This window comes from Fonsecaea multimorphosa (genome assembly GCF_000836435.1).
Source record: "Fonsecaea multimorphosa CBS 102226 unplaced genomic scaffold supercont1.28, whole genome shotgun sequence".
In the NCBI taxonomy this organism is placed as follows: Eukaryota; Fungi; Ascomycota; class Eurotiomycetes; order Chaetothyriales; family Herpotrichiellaceae; genus Fonsecaea; species Fonsecaea multimorphosa.
The window spans coordinates 163,773-190,866 of record NW_015971662.1 but is presented as its reverse complement, the minus strand read 5'-3'; the positions used below and the strand labels follow the sequence as shown (position 1 = coordinate 190,866).

Here is a 27,094-nt window from a genome sequence, read left to right as displayed (position 1 = left end):
TTTGTGCTCGTCTGGAGTCTCTTGAGTCTGTTGTTTTCGCAACTTGCATCTGGTGAAATAGAAGAGGGTAATTTTCTCGCAACGGACATGAAGTGTTTTTTGAAAGCATGGCGCCAGGCCTCGAATCCACCTCTATCACCTCGAACTTTTCTCGGCCTGCAATCGTCTTGTTCAAGACAGATTCCGCGATGGATGTCTCGTGTTCAGATACGCAAGCTACACCAACGTCGGCGCGCGACCACCTCGTCGCTAAAGGCCATCAACAACAAATTTGAAGTGATTGACCACCAGTATGACGCTGTAGTAGTTGGTGCAGGAGTATGTGACCTGAATTAAATTCGATGTCAGGCGTCGCTGTATTTGGCGGACCAAGGGACCCCTTTGCAGCGTCGTTTGTTGCCTCTGAGCCTTACTTCCTGGGTGCTGTATGCTCTTACTCCTTGACCTATTTACTGACGAGAGATCCATGAAAACAATAGGGTGCCGGACTTCGAGCCGCCGTAGGCCTCGTCGAGAGCGGACTCGACACGGCTGTTGTGACCAAGTTGTTTCCAACACGGTCTCATACAGTGGCCGCCCAAGGGGGGATCAATGCTGCCCTAGCGAAGTGAGTGACATCCCCCAGGTCGGTTTCAAACATTTTCACTGACACCTGCGAAGCATGCACGAGGATGATTGGAAATGGGTAAGTCACAAAAGCGAGGATAGTCTCATTGTATCAATATTCCCAAGGAAGACGCTGATTGATTCTTTTGACCGGCTTAAGCACATGTACGATACGGTAAGTTGATCACCAAAACAAAGCCAGTGACGCAGAAACGATCTTCAAGTCACCATCATACTCGATATGGACTTTCCAGAATAACGAGGTGCAGGTCAAAGGGTCAGATTGGCTGGGTGACCAAGATGCGATCCATTACATGTGCCGCGAGGCCCCCAGAGCTGTGAGAGAACTCGAAGAGTACGGAATGCCATTCAGCCGCACCGAGCAAGGCACAATTTATCAGCGTCCCTTGGGAGGGCAGAGCCTGAATTTCGGCACCGGTGGACAGGCCCACCGGACCGCATGTGTGGCTGATAGAACCGGCCACTCTATGCTGCATACACTGTATGGCCAGGCCCTCAAGCATAACTGCCAATTCCATATCGAGTGGTTTGCACTGGACCTGATGATGGACGGGAAGAATTGTATCGGGCTGACGGCGCTTGACATGGAAACGGGCACCTTTCATCGTGTCTTTGCCAGGAACACTATTCTCGCCACGGGTGGCTATGGTCGCTGTTACTTTAGTGCAACTTCAGCACATACCTCAACCGGCGACGGCCTAGCAATGGCTGCAAGAGCTGGCCTCCCTCTTCAGGATATGGAATTTGTACAATTCCACCCCAGCGGCATTTATGGCGCTGGCGTTCTGATTTCGGAGGGCGCCAGAGGTGAAGGGGGATATCTGCTAAACGGCGAAGGAGAGCGTTTCATGGAACGTTATGCTCCAACAGCCAAAGATCTTGCAAGCCGTGACGTCGTGAGTCGGAGCATGAACATGGAGATCAGAGAGGGCCGTGGGTGTGGTCCAGACAAGGATCACATCTTCCTCCAGCTGTCACATCTGCCAAGAGAGATCCTCATGGAAAGGCTGCCAGGAATTGCAGAGACTGCCAGCATTTTCTCGGGTGTGGATGTGACGAAACAGCCGATTCCTGTTTTACCAACTGTGTAAGTCTTCCTTCGAATGCTGAGAGATGCAAACTAACCGCACCCCTTCTTCGGCCAAAGACACTACTGTATGGGAGGCATACCTACAAACTGGAAAGGCCAAGTTTTAGATGTGGACCCAAGCACTGGAGAAGAGACTGCTGTCAGAGGTCTATATGCGGCTGGAGAGGTTGCCTGTGTCTCGGTGCACGGCGCTAACCGCCTGGGAGCCAACAGCTTGCTAGATATTGTCGTCTTCGGCCGGGCTGCTGCCGGACACATCGCTGAAAACAATGAGAAAGGAATGCCGTTCCTCAGGAATGGGGGCAGCGTCTCGTCGGAGACAGGGGTGGAGGGTTTTGTTGACCTGGAACGCCTGCGAAACGCCGACGGAGAGAGGTTGACGGCTGAGCTTCGTGCGGACATGCAAAAGAACATGCAGAACGACATAGCGGTCTTCCGAACGGAAGAAAGTTTGACGACAGGCCTCGGGAACCTTCAACAAGTGGAAAAGGACTTCAATGCAGACGTTTGCGTGAAAGACAAGAGTCTCATCTGGAACTCCGATCTCGTGGAAACGTTGGAGTTGCGCAATCTTCTGACATGTGCTGCCCAAACCGCCAAGAGTGCACTCGAAAGAAAGGAGTCGCGCGGCTCTCATGCTCGCGAGGATTTCCCAGAAAGAGATGATCAGAAGTTCATGCGGCATTCCTTGAGCTGGCAGAGGGATGTCGGCCAAGACATAGCCATTGGCTACCGGGATGTGATCTTTTCCACCCTCGATGAGCAGGAATGCCAGACTGTACCGCCGAAGAAAAGGTCATATTGAGAGTATTGTTGATTGGGACCATGGCTATGTACATACATTTTACTGGTAGAACAGGAAAAAAATGGATAAGGACAAACCTCAGTTCTAGTTATTTCCCGGGTTGCGTTTCAATGATTTCTGCTCCGCTGCTACGGTCGGCCATCCACGCTGCAGCTGAACTTGATTTTCCCAAGCAAAGATCAGTTCAGCCTCTGTTCAATGAAATGCGCGTCGGTCCAGTATGATATGACTGCTGCTCATCATCTGTCACGTCTTTAACGCCTAGACTCCCTCCATGTCTTCCAGGACCCCTACCTCCGGCCGCATCATTGGTGACCTCCTCCGAACCACCAGACCAGGACCGTCATGCGACCATCTTCGCTTCCGGCAAGCATTCTGCAAATCCACCCGACATTCGCGCCATGTCTCGACGGCAACTCCTAATCTCTCAGAGATGGAAGTCGATGCAGAAAACCCTCCGCGTTGGGCCCAAACGCCCCCAGCACTGAAGGCCCCTGTGCGCGTGCGACCACCCCGGATACAAACACCTCTCAAGATCAATAAGGACCAGCGGAAGCTAGATGATTTCTATGTCAAGTTTTTGGGAAGAGACGGAGACAAAATGCTGTCGGAAGAGACCAAATGGCTGGCTGTCACGCACAAGACCTTCGACGCTGGAAGGAGAGGATTCAACGACCGGCTCGCATTTTTCGGTAAAGGGCATCACGTTTCCCAGCTGTTCTCTGTGGTCCAAATGCTGATGGAAGTGCTACAGGCAAGCGAATACTCGAGCTCCAATGCTCTCTCGCGCTGATAAGCGTCGCGGATGCCTCACGCTACCTGAAGAGCTACGAGCAGGATCCCCATGGGCGCGAACCCTTTCGACACCCTGCAACTGAATCCGTGGAGTGCCTCTTGGGTGGCGCTCATCATTGGTTTACAAGTCACAAGCAACTCTCGACTCTGGCGGAACAGTACGGCTTACCGGAAGTAGTACGGTGGCATCCCAGAGATGTACGTCCTTCGATTACATCCCTTCCTCGTCCGCTTCACTAACCTCTTGCCACAGCCCGAACGTCTTCAAGCATCTGGCTCTGAACTAGTTTACTCGCAAGCCATCCTCGCCATCATCGGCGCTCTAGCCCTGGAACAAGGCGGTGCCGTTGCGAACCAAATAGCAAAGGAGAAGGTGCTCGTGCCGCTTGGGCTGAAATTTAACTGGAAACCCAAGGCAGAGCTCGCGCAGCCGGCGCCATGAAGAGAAGGAAGCCTTCACTCTTGCATGTGTATTAACAGCTATTGGCATTATACCATCATCATGGCATGTACAGAAAATTAGAACATATGTTTGGGGCCTCTGACACCGCCTAAGCAACCGTCAAAAAATTATGCTCAGCCAGCTCTTATGGCACCGTCCACGAAATAAAAACTTCGATTGGTCTCCGCGTCTCTAAATCGCAAAGTTCGGCAATTGAGTAAAAACCATAAGACTGGGGACAGAATGTCCGCGATCTCAGGCAAAGATGCTGCATTGCACTGTCTTTCGGGCGCGTTTGATGTGGAAAGGGGGAAAAAGGTCAGAGAAGTTTGAGAAATTATTTATGGAGGCGAGGCTGTGGGCGAATCGATTTGCTTGGCGCGCCGTTAATCTTTCAACTTCACTGCGCGTGTTTTATAGTGATGAAACGAATCGGAGGATTTGTCCATTGCACGAAAAGGGTGCTAATTAGACGAGAGATGCGGAGTGACCTTTCATCATGGAGACAGACTTTGTGAGATATATTATGTGCAGCGAATTCTATAACACAGCTGTCCAGCGCAGCGCGACAGTTCAGGAATGCCTCCCTCTATCGGTATTTTACTCCTATCTCCTCAGCTTGATCTAGCGCTTGTGCTGTAGACAACGGCGTCCCTTGTCCACCGCCTAGCCCACCACGTAAAAGCCGCTGTCGCAGCAGCGATGGCACAAAAGCTCCCCAAAGCGAGCCACACAAAGTCGCCCTGCTGGTGCCAGATCGCCGCCGCAACCCAATGGACGAGGCTGACACAGCTCACGAGCGCCTGCTCCACGCCTCCAAACGACGAGCGGTGCGCGGCCGGGATGAGCATCTGCGTCAGCTGCATAACCGCTAAGTCATACATCCATCGCCCGAGGAACGAGAAGGACAGAAACGTGAAGAACACTACTGTGAACAGTGTGTACGTCGGCAGCGGCGACGTGGTTGTGTCGTCCACAGCCGGGTGCGCGTCTACGAGGCGGCTGTTCAGATAGAAGAGCGCAATGATGGTCGGGACGAGGAAGATGAGCAGCCCCGAGAGAGCCCACAGCGCAGCCTTGACGACGCCGACGTGCAGGTTACGACTACCAATGAATTGGCTCTCTTTCGTAACGTCGCCGCGAAGCTTATTGGGAGGTCCTTGAGCCTGGCAGTCGTAGACTTCGTCTTCGCTTTCGCCTTCGTCGTCCACGCTGCGCCGTTCGATCATTTGGTATGAGGCCGTGGCGAGGGCGTCGGAGCATGTCGTCGAGAACATGTTCACCGCCCAAGGAAACACGACTGTGCTTCCGATTTCGAAGACAGAACCGACTCCCTTGGCGACAGTGATCTCGGCCAACGTGTAGTTTGCGTTCAGGAGCCAGGTTATGAGGGTGCCGGACCAGGCAAGAACCGAGGCGTGCAGCACGGCCGCGCATATGGAAGGGAGCCACACGGTCGTGCTGAAGTAGTAGGACAGCCCTTCGATGTGATCCCTAGTGATACTGCGTGCAATTCTGAGGGCTTCTTCACCTTTGGCAAGGAGCCTTTGAAGAACATGGACGTCAGAGGGGTGGGTGTGGGACTCTGGCTGGCAATACCGATCCAGTTCGAGATCGCCGCTGGAGCTCCGCTTATCTTTCTTTGCGCCCCTTAATCTGCCGTTGTTCTTCCACACTCTCATTGCCGCCCAGTATTCCGGCACAAGGCTTGTGAAGCTCACAATAGCAATAACCATTGCAGCAGGGACCGAATCTAGTAGCGCCACGACGCCCGATATTGCCGGAGGGGCTAGGAACTTGCATGTGATGTCGATTCGTCGCATCACAGTGTTCATGTGTGTCAGGCTATAGTCCTCGCCATCGGCATTTGCCAGTGTCGGCACCCAGTCCCTCTCCATGCTGAGAATATTGGCCATCCTCGATGCCTTCTCCACCATGCCCAACGCCAGGATGGCGGCGAACAGAACCCTCCTCAGGGTCTCGTCCGGGGTGGAGAACAGCAAGAGCCACATGATACAACAAGCGACGAGGGTGGTGCGGTTCGCGAAGATGGTGAGGAGAAGCGGTCGCAACCGAGTTGGCGCGCCGTCCACCCAGCGGCCCATGGCCGACGAAGAGACAATGACACAGACGGTTTCGGCGATGCCACTGAAGACTGCGTCAGCGGAGAAGCGGGCCGATCGCGGGGGATCGCATACTTAATAGCGGATGGCAACAGGTTACCCGGAAAAGCAGCTTGGATGAAGAGAATCTGACCTGTGGGTTAGCACAGAACAGCTGGAGGGTATTCGAAGAGCAGAGACCTACAGCGGCATACTCGTAGGTGCGCGAATTCCACATAGACAGGAAGTGTGAGAGATAGAGGCACCATGCTTTGGCCCTGGTGAGGTCGTCGTCATGAGCGTGCTCGTCCCCTATGCCGTGCTCAGCCATCGAGGACACCACGGGCGGAGAATTGAAGGGCTCGGTTTGCCGCCTAGCCTCTCACGCTCAAGGAGGACATCAAGTTCGACCATGCATCCCTTCAGATCGAGGACGGAGGGGAAGAAACGAGCAGCTCAAGTACTCTCACCGACGCAACCCAGGGATCACCAAGGTGACTCCGTCCTCGTTTACTGAGGCTGACATGCTGTGACGCGCAGCGCGCCTAGTTCTGAATAGGGGCTCTCATTGCGGCGCGCCTGGGTCCAAAAACCAGGCGTGCTCGTATCACGGCGTCCAGTTGACATGCCAGATACAGCAGGGCACTTGACCTGGTCAAAGCGGTACATAATTGGTCCATGGTGGTAAGAAAAGGAAGGACACCTTGGCTGAAGGTGGACGGATTGAGCAGTTGGGTGAAAAGAGGCTGATAATTACACCGCCGCCTAGAGTTCGTTCCGGCAAAGTCGTAGCGAATCACATAGGTACAGGGTTGCGAGTAGCCCGCCGCTTTTTAAACTGGCACAAGGCTGCACCAGGCTGCACCAGGTTCAACGGCTAGCCGCATTTCGCGAGGCTGAGACTTGGGTCTGGTACAATGCAATGTGGGATGATCTCCGCCTGCGGAGTGTCAACGTAAACGTAAACGTTTCCATTTCCACGTAAATAATTATATCGCGGTCAACCACCACTCCCCCTCCACGCATCCTCTCCAAGGCGATGCGCTCTTTCTCTCATTCATCAACCTAACCTGCTCATCATCTCATTGAAACTTGCTTGCTTCTCCAGCTCGACCCTTCCTCTCTTCGGAGCTTCCAAGCGCAATGGCGTCTGCGATCTTCTTCCTCGACTTGAAGGGCAAGGTGAGCGACAGAACGAGCCTGGACAAGATGACATGGGATACTGACAAAACCAGACTCTTCTTGCTCGCAATTATCGTGGTGATATTCCCATGTCTGCTGTGGAGAAATTCCCAATCCTTCTTTCCGAAGCCGAGGAAGAGTCTTCTGCAGTCCCGCCATGTTTCTCTGATGAGGGCATCAATGTTGGTCGCCAGTACCCTCAATGTCTACGAATCCGACTGACCAATCTGCAGTACCTCTACATCCGCCACAACAATCTCTACCTCCTCGCCCTGACCAAGCGCAACACCAATGCGGCAGAGATTCTGTTGTTCCTCCACAAGATCGTCGAGGTCTTTACTGAGTACTTCAAAGAGCTGGAAGAGGAGTCAATCCGAGACAATTTCGTCGTCATCTATGAACTGCTTGACGAAATGATGGACTTTGGATACCCTCAAACCACCGAGTCCAAGATCCTCCAGGAATACATCACTCAAGAATCCCACAAGCTGGAAGTGCAGGCACGCCCTCCCATTGCTGTCACCAACGCCGTCTCTTGGAGAAGCGAAGGTATCAGATATCGCAAGAATGAGGTGTTCCTCGACGTGATTGAGTCTCTCAACCTCCTGGTGTCATCCACTGGCAACGTCCTGCGATCGGAGATTCTGGGTGCGATCAAGATGAAGTGTTATCTTTCCGGCATGCCAGAACTTCGCCTTGGCTTGAATGATAAGGTCATGTTCGAGACCACTGGAAGATCTACGCGTGGCAAGGCTGTCGAAATGGAAGATGTCAAGTTCCACCAGTGTGTGAGATTGTCCCGCTTCGAGAACGACCGTACCATCAGCTTCATTCCTCCGGATGGGGAATTTGAGCTGATGAGTTATCGACTCAATACAGCAGTGAAGCCACTGATCTGGGTTGAGTGCGTTGTGGAATCCCATTCTGGTTCAAGGATCGAATACATGTTGAAAGCCAAAGCCCAGTTCAAGCGACGATCGACTGCCAACAACGTCGAGATCAGCATCCCTGTCCCTGATGATGCCGATACCCCAAGATTTCGAACCAACATCGGTTCTGTGCACTATGCACCGGAGAAATCTGCAATTGTCTGGAAGATCAAACAGTTCGGTGGCGGCAAAGAATTCCTCATGCGGGCGGAACTAGGCCTTCCCAGTGTCAAGGGAGATGACGAGCGTGGTGGCGGCATGACCGGCGGTTTTGGTGGCAGTATGGGCGGCATTTCAGGAGAAGGAAAGGCCAAGAGACCCATCAACGTCAAGTTTGAGATTCCCTACTTCACCACCAGTGGTATTCAGGTGCGATACTTGAAGATTATTGAGCCCAAGGTTTGTAACCCAACCTTTACTGTCAGAGTCAACCTCTAATTGCTTGCAGTTGCAATATCCTTCCCTGCCGTGGGTCCGATACATCACACAGTCCGGAGACATCGCAGTCCGCTTGCCTGATGTGCAGGCGGGTTGAATCCTTGAACGAGCGACGTTTCGCACTCTGGAACGGCACAATTTTTGCAACAGTGATAAAACCGCTTGGCGAAAACTCGTTTCGACCCAAAGCAGTGGGATTCCTGCTGGCCTCGTGAATGCCTCTTCCAAGCGGCCTCTGAAGATCTCGCTCAACCTGCCATGCAGGATTTTGCCTTGGCGAGAAAAAGAATTGAACAAAACGGGATGAATCTTGGACGCACGCCTTGACGAAAGCCAGTAATTGGACGTTGGATCCAACTGCTCGACTTCACGGAATCACGACCGAGCGAAAACACATGAGCTTCAGACACCGACCTCAAAAACACCAAAAAAAGGAAACAACCGGTCGACTACATCGGACGCACATCCGATGCATGAGAAGGGATAGATGTTCAGAGTAACTGATCAGTCGACTATTCAGTTCTATGTGTGGTTCAACGATGTCTGTGCGTCTCTTCAGACGGTCCTGTCTTGTCTACGTGAATGGCTCTGACGAGTACAGCTGCATCTGTGTCCGAAGAAAACGTCCGCATGAGTCGCCCCCTGTGGGTGAAACATGTCGAGAAGAGTATCCATAGAGCGGATCAGTCTACATAATGACAATCATCCAAAGCAAGATAACAATGCCAATCGATCAAAGCACATTCTTTCCGTTCCGTGGTTCTTGCCGTGTATTCCTGTCTGAGAAACTTACTTGTAGGCGTGTGTAGACAGTGGTTGTCTGGCTCGCTGGGACCATTCACAGCCTTGCACCCAGGAAATGTTTCAATAAAAGTTTCCCGTGGGGTTTTGGAGTTTTCCCTCATTGCATAATTGACGTCACTTCGTCAACCTGCACAATTGGGTCCTTTTTGCAGTTGTGGGCCATAATTTTTTATTTCTCCCAAACATACACCTCGTACACCTCGTCTCTCTCTCTCTCGACAACAACGGAACTTTTCTTGCGGATCAACGCTTCCTTTCTCCTCCCTCCTCCCTCGTTTGGACCCTTCAGCAAACATTGTCAATCAATTGCCACCAGCTTCAGAGCCGGTTCAATAGCTCCACCCCAGAAAGAGAATAAAGGGAAACAATAATGCCCTCCACAACGCTCCCCACACCCACGCCCGATGAACTCGACGACCTCATCTACTTGACCCGCACCGGCGACCTGGCAAGCTTGATGTCGCTAGTGACGCAGCTCTGCACCACGCACAACTGCCCACCCTCGATCCTGCTCGCCTCGTCTATCGACATCGACGCCGACGGTCTGGGATCGCAGTCCTCGCTGCTCCATTACCCCGCTGCGAACGGCAACCTCGAGATCATCACGCACCTGCTGTCGCTGCTTACGCCGTCCGATTCGCTCGGCGCGAGTCCTTCTGCGACGACGGCCGACAAATCCGCCCCCTCGCTCGTGAACCACAGGAATGTGTCGGGAAACACGCCCTTGCATTGGGCTGCGATGAACGGGCACCTGGATGTGGTTCAGGCGCTGGTCAAGGCCGGAGCGGATCCGACCATCGTCAATGAAGCAGGCAGAGATGCCGTGGTGGAAGCGGAGATGAGTTCCAAGGACGGTGCAAAGGAATGTGCCGAGTGGATGTTGAGGCACTGCGAGGGCTTGGAAAAAGGCGTGGGTGATGACGGGATTGGGGAAGGGGCCAGTGGCAATCGCAAGGTGGAAGAAGAGACGAAAGAGGAGGGTCAGAACCCCGAGAGCATCGGCTTTGATGAAGGCGGGCGAGCAGGCTGAAATTCCTATGGTGGATGGGGCACAGAAAGAGACGTGAACGTTCCTAGCAACGAGGTTTATCTTTGGGAACAAGCCTCGCTTGAATATTTTGGAACACGCCGTTCAACGAGATTGATTAACTCCGGAAGAGCGTGCAACTCCCAAACAAGGGGCTCAAATACTCTGACAGAACTCGACTGCGCTCCATGAAAAGCCCACGGACGCCCTCTCATGCATCACCGTTATGCGATATGCCGACCCGAGCTTTTTTCTCAACGCAAAGCATGCATGCCAAATGGGGCGTGTTCCGTCACCTCCTCAGGTCAAAAGACAGCCACAAAATCTACCTCTCGGTCGCAAACAACCTCGACTTTCCAACCCACTACCTCGTGCCTAATCTGTCAATGGTACACAATGGCACTGCTTTCCCTCTTTGCCAGCCAGGGTGCAGTAGGCGGTGATGCAGGTTTTCCCAGTATCCAAATCCACCACGCAGTGTTGGTCGACGCAAAGACCGGTATTCAGTCGCTACAACACCCAGAGGAGATCAGCCAGGTTCTCTGTTCTCTTTCGCCAAAACATGGAATCGGACGGGAAAAACAAATGATACCATCACGTATCTCTGGGTGGGCACAACCATGGCAGAGCTGCCGGACAAAAAAAGGGCGGCGGTGCAGGTACCATGACAGAACTATGGACTAACCTTGACAAGTTTATCATCTCGCAGTGGAGGAGAACAAATCTCTTCGACGGTCTTGGGTACAGGATTAGCAATTACGACAGGCAGGACGAGCGCAAGGCCGGCGAGGAGGAAGTTGCTGAAACGCATTTTCGATGTCGGTGAGGTGGGAGGTTGTCTTCAAGGACGAAAGGGTGAACAGGACACTCCGACAAGTTCGGTTGACGCTCAAAGGAGGGCTTTTGAATGTCGCGGGGAGGCAAGAAGTCGGCACCCCAATTTGCAGGTTCGACCCAGATCTCTTCTATCTTTCTCCTTCTCTTATTCTGGCAGCGGCAGCAGGCGAACAATTTCTTTGGTCGAAGTTGCTGTCCGCGAGAGCGAGGTTCAGCGCAGACTTGTGAGACGAGAGTCTGAATTCGAGGGTCTTTCTCTTCTTATCATGGTGCTCAGGGCCAACATCGCGGCTCAGCTCACCTTATGTAGCCTGACCTTACCTGAGCTCACCCTAGCTCACCTTGCCTCGTGTGGACTCGCCCCGCCCGATGCATTCAGCTCATAGCTTCCAAAAGGAGCTGTGTTCCTGCCATCAATCCAGCATCCCTGCGATTGGAGCCAAGAGGGGACGGGGTGATACGAATTCGACCAGGCTAGAAGCTCTTCAAGCATAAGATCACGAGCCCTCCATTGGGCAGTCGTTTTGTTCTCTCTTACTCTTTTCTGGCCTGGGATGGCGGTGGCTGCCCTGCATTGACGCGCCTTTTTTCATCCTTTGATGCGTTCCAGTAGACGATCGAGAAATGCGTCAGTCATGCGCGTTCAAGGCAACCGGTCAGCTCTCGTCATTTCTGGAGATTCAAATTCTCTGCATCGACCAAACGCCCGCCGCTGTCTCTATACTACTCCATCATTCGCTGCATTGCACAAGCTCGTGTTTGGTTCGTCGCGTTTCGCCCGCCAGGGTCCCGAGAGGGCCTGACCGCTGCGGTGTTTGGATGGTGTTACGGCATGGAGAGATTCTTCCCCCTCCTTCCTTTGACTCAGCCTCACTAGCAAACGAATGGCTCTAGTATGGGGAGCCTGGATTAGGCTTTGGCGGGTGACAAAGCGGAAGAACGTGTATGGACTCCGTATGTATGAATGGGGACATTGTGTCTCCGACACTTGGTCACGGTTGGTCGACCGCAAGCCACGGCTGAAAAAACATTGTCTCTTGATGCCAGGCGATGTTGCGGGTGTGATGCACCTCGTATTGCCCCTCTGAGAAACCCAGTCGGCAATTGCGGCATGTGTTGGACGATGGTCGACGCCCCGCCATCTAGCGATCTGGCGAAGCTGGACAATTCAACACGAGCAAAAGCGGAAAGCGTTCAAGGCTTGGTCCTCGGTGCGAGTCCAGGACGATGCGTGACCCAATCAACACTGCAGTCTCTGGTTCGTCCGAGCTCATGACTTTTGTGGTCCGCGGCAAGCGAAGTCTAGACTACAGACATGCGCACCGAGTAGCTGGAACAGGCAGCTGGACGCCATTTTTTGCATTGAGGAGCACACATACACACACAGAGAGAGCCTCGTCCTCCGTCCTTCTCGCATTCAGGCCGCTAGAGCTTCGAATCTGATGGCTTACCTGAGGTGTAAGCTTTTCTCTCGACAGCAGAGCAAAGCAAGGGACTGCCAGGTGCACAGGGGAGCTGGTCGTCAATACGTTCGTCATGCGACATGATGCGCGCCGTCTTACTCCGTACTCTTCCTGGACTGTCCGTCAGCCGTACCCAGCGGCGTTTATTAATTATTCGGCCCTGCTATGTCTGTACAGCACATGTCCAGCCAGTGCCGTTCGCAGGGAACAGCGGGCAGCTTTAAGGCCGAAGCTGACCCCAGGATCGGCAACATCAGATCATCAGGTCATCACCATCATCATTCTTACTTGCAGTATGTCCATCACCGCTTTGCACAGCGGTACATGGATCAAATACGGACAATATAGAATTCAAGCACACAGCTGACACGCTGACTCGGCCGCATCAAGGCCCATGCCGGTCACAAGCATCGCCTTACATCTTCACCGTCTCAACAGGCTATGATACGCCCACGGTGCAGCTCATCTAAGCTGCAAGACGGGTCAGATCAGATCAGATCAGATCAGTCACAGCAGATCGATTCCATCATGCAAGGAATACGACCTTCGAGGAGGACGAAGGACAAGAAACAGGCACGGAGTGGTGTCAATAATTCCCCAAGTTGGTAGTGAAAACAGAAGGATAGATGGATAGGTGAGTTTGAGCCATATAGGGACCATAACACTGCCACCGTATATTCAGAACACTAGCTACCCTCGTAAAGCTGTATGGTAGTCACTTTCTTGTTGGTGATATGGTGATTCTCGACCCACGCTCTCCCACCAGGCATGCCAGGTATGGAGGTGACCTTGCTTCTCAAGGCATGTCGAGTGAAAGGCCAGGTCAGGCACCCACAGGGATACTGTAGATTGGATGGGTTCACAAGTAATGTACCTAGGTAGGTACGTGGTACTGCCATGCAGCAATTTCCAGCCTTGTAGTGAGATACACACATATGTAACGCCCTTTCATCGCTTCCCGAAGTGTGACCCCCTATCCCGGTGTTTCTCGAACACCCACCCACCCATCCATCCATCCATCCATCCATTCCTCCCCATTATTTTTCCCCCTTTCTCACCATCCCTCCCGTCTGATCAACCTCACCCTCACATCCTTCTTGGGATTGACGGCCCCGGCGCCGATCTTGCGGCCCGGATGCACCCACCTCCCACCGTCACTCAGGGGCACCAGGTCCCACTGCATGACGATGGCGGCGGCGAAGAGGACGACCTCGCGCTCGGCGAACGTCTTGCCCTTGCACATTTGCTTGCCGCCGCCCCAGACTTTCATGGTGCCGTATTCGACCCTGACGACGCCGTCGTCGGCGGGCTTTTCGGGGTCCTTTTCACCGCCGCCGCCGCCGCCGCCGCCGTGCTCGACTTGGAGGCTGTCCTTGGCCCAGAACCGGCGCGGGTCGAACCTCGCGGGGTCGCGGAAGTACTTGTCGTCACTCTGGTGCACGCCGTGCGGCAAACAAATGTACTCGCCCTTGCGGAGCAGCCAGCTCTGCGGGGCGGGTTTGCCCAGCAGGCGCGCATCCTCGTCGTTCTCGTACACGACAAAGTCGTCCTCGACCATCTTGTACGACATGCTCGCGGCCTCCAGGCGCATCGTCTCGAAGAAGGCGCCCTTCAGCAGCGGACATTTGGTCCACAGCGCGGTGATGTCGATGTCCAACTTGGGCGGCTCTTGGATCGGTAGGCCGTTGGGAGGTGGCGCGTGGAAACGCACATAGGGCGCGACCTCGGCTCGGATCTCCTCGAGCAAGGAAGGGGTCGAGAAGATGTACCACGTCATCCAGAAGATGACCGGGTTGGCGTTGATGTTCATGGCCCACAGGATGGCCGCGTTACCCGTGGCATAGCCTCGTGGCACGGCGCCCCCTTCTCGAAATGCTTTGGCTCGATCGACAATGACGGACGAGACGTCCGACATGTCGTTCCAGCGACTTCCGGGGTCTTGGCCGTCGAGGTACTTGAAGAGCGCTTCGTGGTGTTCCTGCACGGCCTGGATGATGCGTTCTCTTGCCTGCGAAGGGCCACTCATCCCGGGAAACCACGAGGGGGCTCCGGCCATGAAGAGGTTGAATTGCGAGTCCATCTCCCACAGGTCGGGCATGATGTTTGGGTAGTTTGCCATGAAATCCTTGCCGAACAGGACCGTGGTGGCAATGTCGCCCACGAAGTACCGCAGCAGAGGAAAGAGACTGGCCTCGGCGATTAAGGGGCCGTCGCCGTCGCCCCGTGAGAGGACTTCCACCCCGCCGTGGCGCTCCCAGATGCTTTGGTCCACGGGACTTTGTGCGCCCGAGACCAAGTTCCACGTCCTTTCGGCGACCATGTCGACCGTGCCGCTGATGGCCGAGGTGACGAAACTCTCGCGCAGCATGCTGGACAAGACCCCATGAATGTTGCCCCACAGGTGGTCCGGCTCAATGGCCTTGATCGCGCCGCGGTCGTCCCAGAAGTTCTTCATGGTGTGCAGGATGAAGTCGTTCATGGTGATGGGGCTGGTCCGGTCGATCAGGATCTGGCGCGCGATACTCGGCACCGTGACCACGTTGTGCTTGGTGTTGGCCATCTTCAGGGCGTAGATGGACGCATTGGGCCCCAGTGAACGTGCCGCGCGCGTCAGGAAATCCGTCCCGCCCGCTACAAACGAGACGGCGTGGCCGAGCCATGGGATCCAGTATGGGAGAATGGGCACGGTTCGAGGGCCGTTCGACCCGCCATCCGCGGCTTGTTTTAGGACCGTGGAGCGGTACTGTAGACCGGAGATGATGCGGGTGACGACGCAGATGACGAACGCGACGGCGAAGAGGGTTTGAAAGGGATGTTGGATGCCTGCCGTTAGGGCCTGTTGGAGAAAGGAGGAGCTTCGCTCTTGTAAGGGGGTATCCATCTTTGCGAGAACCTCCCGGCGCGGTTCGAGCTGAATGGCCCCTTGTCAACCAAAGACCGCTGGCGAAGACAGGAAACCCAAGGGAAGTTAACGAGACGGCTAGATTGGATCTATGTTGATGATGTGTCTCTCCCTAAGACCCGAGACTGAAGTCGAACTGGAACTGGTGAGATAGGAACGAGTGACAAAGACTAACGCGGGGCGTATATGTCGTATTTTAGTCCTCTTCTGGTTGCGTTGGGCTCATGCATTTCGAAGGACTTGTATAAGGCCTCCTGTGACCCCCATAGGTGCGTGTAGACGTTGTGCCAGGGCTATGGGCAGCCTGACAATTGGGCGTTGCTTCCCATATCAAGCCTTGGCGCGTGTGTAGCGACTCGGTCCCACGGTTTCCGAGTGACAAGGTGCTGACATGGGGCCATATGTTGGACTCATCGAATCAACGGGCGGCAATTCCAACCCAGGGAGAATCCTACAAGTACAAGTCTCCAAATTAGGCCTGTCGGAGAGCAGGGAATCAACGCCCTCGGAGAAGTTGATGAGTATGCGTTTGTGGCGAGAGGATAACAGTATAGTACATATATATATATATATATACCTATATATTCACACGCTCGACAAGGCTATCGAACAACAAGAACTGAGGAGAATAGCTGACATCTCTCCAGCAAACACTGGGCTCAAAACTGCTCGGCAAGCACCTTCTTCAACTTCCCGCTCTGTGCCTCGTACTTCATGATCTTCTCCTGGCTCGCCATCGCTTTGCCCAGACACCATTTGATCCGGGGCTTTAGCTCGCTGGGCGTTCCAGGCATCTCTGCCAGCGTCTTCAGCTCCGCCTCGAATTTCTCCACGTTCTTGTTCTCCATGCCGATCAATTGCGACAGAATCGCCAAATCCAGTCTCGCTCGGAGCACGTCGTCCTCGGTCAGATACTCGAACGCGGATTGGTACACCGGTTTCCCTGGCTTGATGCTGTACGGCCGTCCGTTCTTGGACGTGATTGTGATCAGTTCGGCCTGCTCGAGTCCTTGCAGCACGGTTTCGCCGTCTTTGAAGAGATCGTTCAGAAGCAACTCATTGTATCTAAGTGTCTCGTTTGCAGCAAGCTCTTTGATGATTAACCATGCTTGCTGAGGCGTCCATTTGCGGCTTGAAATGTCGACGTCCAGAAGATACATTTTCAGGATCTCCGAGGCGGATTGCTCAATGATCTGGCGTACCGCTTCTGTGATGCATTTGTCAGTAATGATCGAACAGGGAACAGAGGTCAGTCACGTACTTCCGGGTGATTCGCCTGTCTTGATCCTTCGCGCAAGGAATTCGAGGTCAGTCAAGCGACCTCCGAGCACTTGGATCACTCCATCCAGCTCATCAAGATCACTTCTCATCTGTGTCGGACTAATCTTCCCCTCACCCGAAGCACCGTCTTCTGCGATGTCAGCGTCCAGGTGCTTGATGACCAGCTTCTTTGCCACTTCAGGAGTGCAGTCACTCAGCGTGATTTGCCGGAACACCCTGTCAGGCAGTGCCTTACTCAGTGACTTGGAGAAGGACACATCCGTGGTCAGGAAAATCACATGGGCAATATTCTGCGTCGTCAAAATAGCAGCCCATTCTCCCAGTTTATCATAGACCATACTATTGGTACCCTCGTTGTTTTTGTGCAAGAAATTGTCAATCACCACCACTGGTCGATACTCCGGATGAGCTTCCAACCATTCGTCGTCCGCCAATTGCGCGTCTTTGTCATCCTTTTTGCGCGGTTCCAATGCAATCTGCTTTAACGCAGTCGTCGTGTTGCCCCAAATCTTGGCTAGTTGGTTGTCTAACGTTTCGGAAAATCCGGCCTTTGTGCCAATAGTGGCTGTTGCCGCGAGATCGACCATGCTACTGATGCTGTTCATCCAAGAAAATACCGGTCGATAGCCTACTTCGGCTGCCGCAGCAGCAATTGTGTTGCTGTCTCCGCGGGCTTCCTGAATCTTCTTGCAATCAATCACTAGTTTGTGTGGTCGATCTTTCAGGACTTGGTCGACAACCAATTCCTTCTTGCCAGCGCCGCGGGGTCCTTGCACAACGATAAACGTATCTGCAGTCTCAATCAACCACGTTTTCAGCTGGTTGATGGCACCTTGGCGATCCTCCCAGACAATCCTCAGGTTTTCGTCGTCACGATTCGATTTTCGGAACCTGATGATGTCGTAGCCTCGGAGAAGCCAGCTTCTAACCCACTTGAAGATGCGTTGATCTTCCAGGTGAAGGCCGTGGGTGATGTGCATCCTGATGAAGAAGGTTCTGATGGGGTCGAACACGGCGACGGAGGCTGCGGTCAGTAGAGCGACCAACAAAGGAATAACGATCCTGGGGTGGTTCGTCATCCAGTCCCATATCCAATGGGTCTTGCGTTTGGACTCGTAACTCAGTTTGAGGAGCGTTCCCGTCTTTCCTCCGCCGTCTTCAGCGGGGACGACGTATCCATGCATGCAATTCTTGGCCATGGTTGCGAATCTCACCCGTGCGTAGTCGACATAGGCAAATTTAGGCACGGCTTTTGAGTCAGATGGTTGCGGTATGATCTCTGTGAGCTTTCCATACCGGCGGAACAACGAATAAAGCGTCTCTTGGGTCAATTCTGCCGCCGAATTCTCAGGAGCGGTGGGCAGGAATTCGACCTTGATCCTGGAAGTGGGCACGCGATATAGATCTTCAATCCACGGCTTTCCTTGCACCAAGAAGGCGCGAACTCTTCGAAAAGGATTGAACCATGGTGTAATGGGCTTTTCCTCCAGGTATTGTTTCAGCGTGCTTTCCAGCTCTGTGGCAGTTATTCCTTCGTCATGAGAAAATTTGACAAAAGCTCCACCTTCTCGCAGCCTCGGAAGGACGGTTTCGACATGGAGGGGCAGGTTTTCAGGCAGGGCTCGCTTGATGATACTGGAGGGGTCAGCCAGAGCAAGGTTGGGTTGATTCACCTTGCTGAGGGATGTTGCCAGGAACTTGTCAGGGTTTAGGTAGGGGACTCGGTTGAGCCACTGGAGCTTTAAAGGAAAGACATCTGCCCTGAGGTCAGTAGAGTGCACCGAGAGAGGTACCGATAGGTGGCGCTCACTGTCGAAGAACAAGATGCCTTCATTTTTCTGGGTCAGAATGTGGCCTGATTCGTTATCGCCAGCTTCAGTAGACGTCCACCTCTTTCCTGACGGCACCAAAGAGAAACTGGGTGTCGAACGAGGGCTCTTCCAAGTGTAGCGCTGCGTTTGCCTCGAGAGATTCGATAGGAGACCTGTCGGTCGCCCGAAAGAGCTTCGAGCAGTTCTCGACAGAATCATGCTGCCAATAATCAGAGCATCATACAGAGAACCTCATCTTGCCACGACGATATAGCACAGTACGAAACATAATCTCCCGTCTCCTAATCTTTTGGCAAAGTCTCCTCCTTGGAATATCTTCAGTCGGCTCCTATTACCATGGGCGCAGCTTGACAAGCCAACATCATCGACAATGACGTCGGGAAAATAAATTTGTGGCTGAACTGTGGCTGCTGCCCATAATGGGTGGCTTGAACTAGCAATTATTTTTGCTGCTTCAACACGATCCTTCTATCTCGTACGCGTGCAGTCCCTCTTCCGAAGGAGAGCCAATCGACCCAGAATGAGCTGGTGGTGGAAACAGAAGCCTGCCTCGAGCAGTCATGATGGCAGAGGAGATGCTGCCACCACTGTGTCCATTCCTCAGACTCAGGAGGAGGTCACCAATGTTTCTGCTGTTCCGCTTCCTGAACCCGTCAAGCGCACCCTTACCCGTGATGAGCAAAGTGAGCTGGAGTTGATGGAATTCCTGAAGGAAATTCAGGCACAAGCAGATGTGGACCAATCTCAGGGAACGAAATCCAAACCATCTGCAGCACCATCGCAGCAAACACCTGGGGCCACAGACATCTCTCCCGACTCCATCTATCCAACCGAGATCTCTTGCAGGTCTGCCTTCGACTATGCCATGTTCTGCCAGAGCTTTGGAGGTCAATTTGTCAATGTCTATCGCTACGGTTCCTTCCGGTCATGCTCAAATCACTGGGACGACTTTTGGCTGTGCATGAAGACCAGGAACTGGAAAAAGGAGGATCGTGAGAGAGCCATACAGGAGCATTATCGAAAGAAGGCGGTGAAGTGGAAAACTGGCCCGAGCAGTGAAGATGTCTGGGAGGTGCGACGGGAGCCTGTTAAGGATCCTTTCTGCGGGAATTTGGCAGAACTTGAAGCTCAGATGGCTGAGTACAAGAAGAACAATCTAGCTGGACCTGGACTTTGGACGCCGACAAAATGAACAAAACACCCATTCGTAAGCAGGCTCGGCGACCTGCTGTCTCGATCATTGTCACTTGGCCATTGTGGTGACGCACGCAGAAGGTGCGGCAGTCTATTGACACAGTGTCAACAAACACAAATTAACCACTTGTCGGCCCTTCTGCGCGACTCTTCCACCTTGACACCTCCCCAAAAGAAATCTCAAAGCGTATCCGTCTTCACACGTAAGCCATGGATCCAGCACTCCCGCGATTTCTGGCGCGCATGATTCTGTCAACGACTCCGCAACAAGCCTTTGAACAGGTAGACGAACTTATCTTGCAGGCTTCAGCTCTGCGAGAACAGGCCCAAGAGCTCCAAGAACAGATCAACTTCCTCAACGATCGAGCCGACTGTCTGACCGCAACCGCTGAGGGTCTTCAGCAAATCGCAGAGCAGGACCGCGACGCTATACAGACCATGTTTGAAAGATCACTCTGTGCCTACAAGCACATGTATGCTGTTTATGTTTCGGCGCCTCGAAAAGAAGCACGTTTCAATGACATCAGAACACGCTCGGAGGATGGAATGGTGACTATGGAAGAGATGGAGGCGTTCCTTGAAGATGTATACCAGTACTTCCTCGTCACATCCGAGCGAGTACAGAGATCGGCCGCACCCGAGCCCGAAAGTCCGCCAAGCGTTTTGGATACAGCAGAAGCTCAAAATCAGTCGGTAATGGAATTGACTACTAAACAAGATCTGAAACGAAAGTTCGCCGCTTTTCAAGAGGAAGATGAGAGTGGGGTTGAGACGGACTCGCAAAGATCCAAAGTTGTCAACGATGGTGTCGTGTCGGATGACGAGGCTTCCTCGGACGAAGACGAAGAAGATGGATCGGCCACCAATGCCGAAACACAAGATGAGAACAGCGGTGGAAGCACAACACAGACGGAAGAAAGCTCGGACGGAGACACGGAGTCGGCCAGTGACGATCCTGATGCCGACAACGTTGATACCGAGGCGGCTAGTTCATCCGATAACGATACAGGATCCGTCCTATCTACGGGCTCTCATACAGCCGTCAACATCATCGAACCAAATACTAAGAATCATTCAGATCGCAGCTCATCTCACAGCGTCCAACCTCTTTCGTCCTCGACCTCGAGCAGCCATACTCTTGCGCATTCGGCTTCTGGAAACCCGAGCACGAATTTTTCATTCCGCGAGAGAGGCTATCAGAAGAATATGACCACGGACGTAGGCAATGGCAAAGGCAAGAAGGATGTGCTCAGCGGATGGGGCACGAGCAAGGGAGCAAAACAACGTCGTCAGAAGCGCTTGAAAGAGGGCTTCATTTGGAACGAGTCTCAATATCGATGGCAACGCCCAAGCCATAACGCCTGAGCGACGAAGCCATTAGCATCAGCGTCTGGCTCAACTCTGACAGACAATTTGCTATCTTCAAAGTCTCAAAGGATAGGCTCAGTTTAACCTGGCAGAAGAAGCTCACTCCCAAATTGAGAGGTGTAACTGTCTGTACTGAAACTGAGAATATGTGAATACCCGGAGTGAATGTCACTTATGTTTTGGCTTCCAAAAGCGACAAAATCCAACCGTCTCACTCTTGATTTATTTCCTCCTCCAGCCAACCTGCTATCTGGTATCTTCAAGCTCTGATCACCTTTCCCTCTTTTGTTTTCTTCGTTCTATTCTCCTGGTCCTCGTTTCTTTTTCTTGTTGCTTTGCAAGCGCATCTCACCATGGCGGCGGTCCAATCTCAGTCGGATCTTCTTCTTCTAGAGGCGGATTTCTTACAAGCTCAATCCCAAATGGTCCAGTGTCTAAGCAACGATATTCATTTCGCTGCCAAAGTTCTCGACTTCAAGGTCTACGACATCGATGGTCGAATTGCCAATTTGAGGAAGGCGGCCTGGGAAGCGAGGACGAAATCCAGATGTGACGGAGACACAGCGGTCGATGGTCAGAACAAGGATTATGAACGCAGACTCAAGGGCGTCTGGAAGAACACGACCACATTGGTTGAGACTGCGCAGCAAGTCAAGTCTGAGTTGAAGGCCTTGACGGAGGTTGTTTGCGGACGACAAGAGGTGATTGAGACCAGCACTCCGAGGGAAGACTCCACAGAGAAAAACATCAACATCTGATCTGGGGAGATCAAGGCCTTGAAAGTGCAGCTGCCTTCCCTCGAAGAAACGCTGACGAAGGAACTCTCCTGTGCGAGACAGGTCTTCGTTGACTGCAGCAGATTCATCCCAGTCAATTTTCATGCTGTGTCATCCAAAATCCCAAGCGAGGGAAACATCGAGTTGGACAAGATCAGTCGAGCCCAACATGTCGAGAAGGCAGCGGACCAAGGCACGATAGCAATCAAAAAGTCCATCTCCAACGCGGATTGCGACCATCGTCGTCCTCGTGGTCACGAAAAAGCGCGAGGAAGCAAAGTCGGCCGCTTTTCTCATGTGGAATTGGCGAGAAGACGTGACATCGACCACCGTTCCAGATCTCCCGCGGGCCCTCGCAAGGCAGGAAAACAACAGGAAGAGGAGGGAGACTTGCTGAGTTGGACTCCGAAGAACGTTCGCATCCCGCGTCTACCTGTGGATTTCGAATTAAGAGCTTTGGTGATACACGAGATGCGGAAGCGACGAGAGCGAGCTTGCTAGCGGACGCCAGCCGATGCCCCTATGGAGAGGGCCCATTCTTTCAACACAACCAGTATCCTTTTGAGACTGGGGGAAGATCTCGTACAGTCCGACGCAGGAGAAAGATTTTGACTGAGATTATCTATCCGTTGCGATTTGAAAAAAAGGGAAGCCCGAACATGAAAAACAATTGAGACAGTCAGTCGAGATACGAGCTTGATTTGTTTTTTAGCATGAATTGGACAAATGGCGTGTCCCTCTGCAACGATCACGATCGCACCAAGGAGTCTGGGACTTGTTCTTCATGCGCAGGATACACACGCGCACAATCTGATTTAGGCAGCTTGACGGCCATGGGTTAACGAACAAGATGACAAAATGCCCCTTGAAAAGTATCGAGTGTCCTCTCTCTCTCCCTCTCTCTCTTGGAGTCGTTTCCCTCGTCCGTCCGACGTTTCGTCCAGCCCCTTTTCGCAGCCCAGCCTTCTTGGGCCATTCATTCAGCCCATGATGGCTTTTACTTCCACCTTGTCGCCTTGTCAACCTTGTCAGCGAACTTGACCTTTCGCTGCAGGGGAAATTCGTCCTTCGATGAATTCGTCCTTGGGCACACGAGGAATTTGAGCGGTAATCGTTGGTCATAGTCAACAAGTCGAAGCCTAACACTGCTTGTGAATTGCATTGTATGCTGTTTGCTGACACATAGCTCCGGGGGTTTGTATACCATATAGTAAGAATATGCAGCAGCTAGTTGCACAAACCTCAATACGAAGTACGGGGCATCATGAAACGAATTCGAGTTATATGCTCGGTCATTCCATGGCGCTTAATTATACTTTTAGTCACTCTACTTTGTGCTTGTTTGTTCCTTTCTTCCTCCCCTTTCCCCCCCTCCTTTCCCCATTTCTCTACATTCTGATACTGGGCATCAATTTCCAACCTAATTGCAGAACCTCACATACAGAGTTCACCATTCTCAACAGAAAAAGACTCCACTATTCGTAAGAGAGATTTCTAGCGCTTTTCTTCGACGGGACCAAAAGGACGGAAACTGCGCTTGCGTTGTCGCAAAGCATGTCATAAACGCTAACATGTAATCCGCGATAGCGATGACCGGTAAGTCTCCATTTTCCCGCCTGCGCGGGCTGCCCAATGAGGAGCAGCTTGACACGTCAACAGGAGCGCTACTGTATTCCCATGCAGAAAGATATGGGAACTGGCTCCCAAGGGAGAGGGGCATATATATTGAGGGACTTGATAAAGAGTCCCTTTTCACCCTATCGATATGTTGTTGAAAGCGGTGGTGGTCTACCCAGCCCTAAGTGAGAGAGGTAGCAACACTCTCTCCCCTGCAGCAGGATTCTACTATATATATACAGCCTGCGAGACGGAACGCGCTCTTTTCAGCCGGTGACATTATTCTGAGGGATACAGAAAGAGAAGGGAGAGAAAAGGGAAAATGTCTGGTCCTATCAAGAAGGTCGTTGTGCTCGGGGTACGGAATCCCCCCCCTTTTCCTTCTTTTCCTGCTTCTCTTCGACAAAAAAAACATGCGAGATTCTCCTCTTTTGGACCTGGCAGAGGTACTAAAACCACACAGGCGACAGGCAACGTCGGCAAACCCATCACCACCGCGCTGGCTAAAGCTGGGTACACGGTGACGGCGGCCTCGCGCAGCCCGGGGCAAAAGTTCCCAGACTTCCCCGAAATCATCTCGGCCGTCGTCGACTATGGCTCGCTCTCAGACCTGACGGCCCTCTTCACCGGCCAGGACGCCGTGGTGGAGGCTATCCCGCCCAACGCCCTGCACATGCAGGCCACCATCGTCGAAGCGTGCATCGCCTCTGGTACGGTCAAACACATCATCACCCCGGATTTCGCGGGCGACACGTTCAACGAGCACATCACCGAGTTACCCCTGTATGTGCCCAAGGTGGAGGCGCAAAAGGTCTTGGAGGACAAGTTGGAAGGCACAAAGGTGCGCTGGAGCGCCATTATCACGGGAGGCTGGTATGACTGGGGTGAGTTATTGGCGTGTATTTCCTAGCCGTCCCTCCTTCAGTCCGTCTGAGCAAGGAAAGAGTATGAACTGGACCTGTGTCCGTCCAAGAGCTAATACTGCCTCGTGTGTGTCTTCCCGCAGCCATTCCCCTGGGCTACTACTGGATTAACCCGCGCACGAACACCCTCGTCGTCTACGGCAGCGGCGACCAGCTCAACAGCATGTGCCGGGTGTCCACCGCCGCGCAGGCCGTCTCCGACGTGTTCCGGCAGCCCGAGAAGTACGCAAACCGCCCCGTCTACGTCGCCGACCACACCGTGAGCATGAACCAACTGATTCCGATCCTCGAGGAGATCAAGCCAGGCTGGCAGATCCAGAGGGTCGACCTGGACGAGTTCTTCGCCACCGCGAAGAGAATGTGGGATGAGGATACGGAGAAAGGGGTCGAGAAGCGCTTGTTGACTCCTGGTGAGTGACCACCTAACGAGCCCAGACAGGGCGGAGAAGAGAAGACCTCTTACTGCACCGCTCCCCTTCCTTTTCCTCCCCTTCCTTTCTCTTGATCCAAGCACCGTGATTCTCCTCTCACTCTCCCCATATATGTACATAATGGAACCGTGCAACTTACTCGGCCAATTCAAAGCGTACAACATGTTAGGAACCTACGGCATCTTCGAAGAGCATAACCGATACAACGCTGACTTCGAACGCTTGATCGAGCCCGGGTCCGGGTATCAGAAAACGCTGGAGGAATTGAAGGAGGAGTTGAAGACGCTGGTTGCGTGAAGCGATACCGGAGAAAAAGGCTGATCAGAAAGCATAGAGTTAAGTCACTGGGGTGAGCTTGGTCTTCTTAGTTGCGAGAGAGCTGGGTTGTTGCAGGACCGAGGGGACGAAGCGGAGGAGAAATCGAGGGTAGAAGACTTGAGAAGGGATTAGAAAGAAGGCAGGGGGGCTCACTTCGTCCTCCCTCGCCGCCCGCCTTTGTCATGATAGAAGTACCTCCTTGACTTACCATGGCATGATCCGAGAAGGGTCGGAAAGGAGGACGGAAAAAGGGGGCCGGAACAGCCACTCATGGTAGCAATTAAGTATTCACGGGCAAGGCGAGAGCAATGAAAGCCATTCAGATGAAATTGCAAAGCCCTTTGGTTCAACAAGCTCTCACTCAATCAATAAATCAATCATCATTGACATACTTCTCAAACACATCCGCGTACCACCTCTCCCCAACATCCCTATGACTCCTAATCTTGGTCCGCAGCTGCGCCTCGCCCCAAGTATCATACTTGCCCCTCAAAAAGGGGCTATCAATCTGGCTCCCCTCGTCCGACTCCCTACTTCCACCCAACGTCGTCCACCACTTCTCCTCCGCGTCAAAGTACTCCCACAGCGACCGCAACTCCGGCTTTGTCAAATCGGGCCTCACGCCCTGGAAAAACGGCACGCTGTACCGGTCATAATTCCCGGGCGGGAGGAGGACGCGGTGCGTGGTGGCCTTGCAGACGCCGTTGGTGGCGACCTCGAACGCCTGGCCCATGTTGACCACCAACGTGTCGGGCACGGGGGGCGCGTCGAGCCAGAGGCCGTCTTTGGAAAGGACTTGAAGACCCGGGATCGAGGGGGACGAGGCTTGCAGGAGGAAGGTCATCCAGCCGGAGGAATCTTTGTGGGGGCCCACGCCTTGCGTATTAGAGGAAGAACAGGGAGTAGAAGAAAGAGACTCCTCGGTAGAGGTAGAGGTAGAGGTAGAAGTAGGCCGGTAATGCACGAGTTTAATCCTGTCCTGCGGCCCCGTGAACCGTTCCAGGCTGCCCGGCGGCAAGTAGAGTGCCTCGTTGGCCAGCTCGAGGAAGCGCATCGCGAGAGCCTGCATCGCCGCGATGTATCTCTCGACGATGTCGCGAAACTTCGGCACCGTTTGCCTCTCCGAGTCATCTTCCAGCAGCAGCCACTGATTCGGCCCTTGGAGTCGAATATACAGCGGCAACGCCTCCCCCCCGTCTCCCCCATGCCGTGAGACAGCCAGTCCATACCTGTCAGGCAACTCGTTGGCAAACTCAAACTGCTCCCTCTGATCCCTCACCCGCGCCGTCACTTCGGAGCCAAACCCGCTATACCCCAAAAAATGGGGCGAGTTGACCAGCGCCACAGACCGCTTGACATGGTCCGGCAGGGCGAAGAGGCGAGGCAGCGCACCTACCAGGTCCTGGATCACGGGTGGTGAGATGCCGTGGTTGGAGAGGTACAGAAACCCGACTTCGAACAAGGCGTGGCGGAGGTCCGCGAGGAGTTTGGGGCGTGTTGCCGCCGACGAGGCGAGGGAGAGGTCGATCGTCGGGATGGACGTGGTGGACATGGCTTGGCCGGCACTGGGCCCTGGCGAGGGCTGCGCGTGGGAGTGTTGAAAATATATATCTACCTAGGGGGGTATGGTATATACAGGATCTAGCGAATCATGAGAAGAAGCCTTGAAATATGATAGAATGGTCTTTTTTTCCGGAACTGATGATCCTATCCTACATCAAGGGAGAGAGACTTTCTCAACCTGCAGGTGTCCAAGAAGTGAGCAACTTTGCTGTTGTCATAGCTGAGCTGAAGAGGGGGAAGACCTCTATTCCGATATTACATGGAAAACGAATCATACTCGGTACACTCCAGGTGGAATGATTGAAGCACGCAATCGACCCTCTCACAAGAGAAAAAAAAGACTTCGCG

The 27,094-nt window shown here is 53.3% G+C and overlaps 12 protein-coding genes across 12 annotated transcripts; 8 read left to right on the top strand and 4 right to left on the bottom strand.

Moving 5' to 3' along the window:
• Nucleotides 1-341: 341 nt before the first annotated feature.
• On the top strand, nt 342-2,522 carry Z520_10149 (uncharacterized protein; the record flags this gene model as incomplete). Its single annotated transcript, XM_016780643.1, has 6 exons — nt 342-425; nt 480-607; nt 661-685; nt 767-781; nt 876-1,714; nt 1,775-2,522. 6 exons carry the CDS (start codon nt 342-344, stop codon nt 2,520-2,522), a joined length of 1,839 nt encoding a protein of 612 aa, XP_016628246.1.
• A 274-nt stretch (nt 2,523-2,796) lies between these two features.
• Z520_10148 (uncharacterized protein) lies at nt 2,797-3,759 on the top strand (the record flags this gene model as incomplete). Its single annotated transcript, XM_016780642.1, has 3 exons — nt 2,797-3,214; nt 3,277-3,515; nt 3,571-3,759. 3 exons carry the CDS (start codon nt 2,797-2,799, stop codon nt 3,757-3,759), a joined length of 846 nt encoding a protein of 281 aa, XP_016628245.1.
• A 614-nt stretch (nt 3,760-4,373) lies between these two features.
• On the bottom strand, nt 4,374-6,192 carry Z520_10147 (uncharacterized protein; the record flags this gene model as incomplete). Its single annotated transcript, XM_016780641.1, has 3 exons — nt 4,374-5,907; nt 5,958-6,010; nt 6,067-6,192. 3 exons carry the CDS (start codon nt 6,190-6,192, stop codon nt 4,374-4,376), a joined length of 1,713 nt encoding a protein of 570 aa, XP_016628244.1.
• An 812-nt stretch (nt 6,193-7,004) lies between these two features.
• On the top strand, nt 7,005-8,507 carry Z520_10146 (uncharacterized protein; the record flags this gene model as incomplete). The annotated part of the gene is made up of 4 exons (XM_016780640.1): nt 7,005-7,043; nt 7,097-7,225; nt 7,277-8,371; nt 8,421-8,507. The coding sequence occupies 4 exons, from the start codon at nt 7,005-7,007 to the stop codon at nt 8,505-8,507; spliced, it is 1,350 nt and encodes a 449-aa protein (XP_016628243.1).
• Nucleotides 8,508-9,584: 1,077 nt separating this feature from the next.
• Nucleotides 9,585-10,244, top strand: Z520_10145 (uncharacterized protein; the record flags this gene model as incomplete). Its single annotated transcript, XM_016780639.1, has 1 exon — nt 9,585-10,244. The coding sequence occupies one exon, from the start codon at nt 9,585-9,587 to the stop codon at nt 10,242-10,244; it is 660 nt and encodes a 219-aa protein (XP_016628242.1).
• A 3,351-nt stretch (nt 10,245-13,595) lies between these two features.
• On the bottom strand, nt 13,596-15,422 carry Z520_10144 (uncharacterized protein; the record flags this gene model as incomplete). Its single annotated transcript, XM_016780638.1, has 1 exon — nt 13,596-15,422. One exon carries the CDS (start codon nt 15,420-15,422, stop codon nt 13,596-13,598), a length of 1,827 nt encoding a protein of 608 aa, XP_016628241.1.
• A 680-nt stretch (nt 15,423-16,102) lies between these two features.
• Nucleotides 16,103-18,754, bottom strand: Z520_10143 (uncharacterized protein; the record flags this gene model as incomplete). The annotated part of the gene is made up of 3 exons (XM_016780637.1): nt 16,103-16,650; nt 16,705-18,480; nt 18,535-18,754. The coding sequence occupies 3 exons, from the start codon at nt 18,752-18,754 to the stop codon at nt 16,103-16,105; spliced, it is 2,544 nt and encodes an 847-aa protein (XP_016628240.1).
• Nucleotides 18,755-19,076: 322 nt separating this feature from the next.
• Z520_10142 (uncharacterized protein) lies at nt 19,077-19,748 on the top strand (the record flags this gene model as incomplete). Its single annotated transcript, XM_016780636.1, has 1 exon — nt 19,077-19,748. One exon carries the CDS (start codon nt 19,077-19,079, stop codon nt 19,746-19,748), a length of 672 nt encoding a protein of 223 aa, XP_016628239.1.
• Nucleotides 19,749-19,960: 212 nt separating this feature from the next.
• Nucleotides 19,961-21,115, top strand: Z520_10141 (uncharacterized protein; the record flags this gene model as incomplete). Its single annotated transcript, XM_016780635.1, has 1 exon — nt 19,961-21,115. The coding sequence occupies one exon, from the start codon at nt 19,961-19,963 to the stop codon at nt 21,113-21,115; it is 1,155 nt and encodes a 384-aa protein (XP_016628238.1).
• Nucleotides 21,116-21,471: 356 nt separating this feature from the next.
• Nucleotides 21,472-21,876, top strand: Z520_10140 (uncharacterized protein; the record flags this gene model as incomplete). Its single annotated transcript, XM_016780634.1, has 1 exon — nt 21,472-21,876. One exon carries the CDS (start codon nt 21,472-21,474, stop codon nt 21,874-21,876), a length of 405 nt encoding a protein of 134 aa, XP_016628237.1.
• Nucleotides 21,877-23,833: 1,957 nt separating this feature from the next.
• On the top strand, nt 23,834-25,162 carry Z520_10139 (uncharacterized protein; the record flags this gene model as incomplete). The annotated part of the gene is made up of 4 exons (XM_016780633.1): nt 23,834-23,869; nt 23,975-24,395; nt 24,518-24,844; nt 25,020-25,162. The coding sequence occupies 4 exons, from the start codon at nt 23,834-23,836 to the stop codon at nt 25,160-25,162; spliced, it is 927 nt and encodes a 308-aa protein (XP_016628236.1).
• Nucleotides 25,163-25,556: 394 nt separating this feature from the next.
• Z520_10138 (uncharacterized protein) lies at nt 25,557-26,735 on the bottom strand (the record flags this gene model as incomplete). Its single annotated transcript, XM_016780632.1, has 1 exon — nt 25,557-26,735. One exon carries the CDS (start codon nt 26,733-26,735, stop codon nt 25,557-25,559), a length of 1,179 nt encoding a protein of 392 aa, XP_016628235.1.
• Between the last annotated feature and the right edge of the window lie 359 nt (nt 26,736-27,094).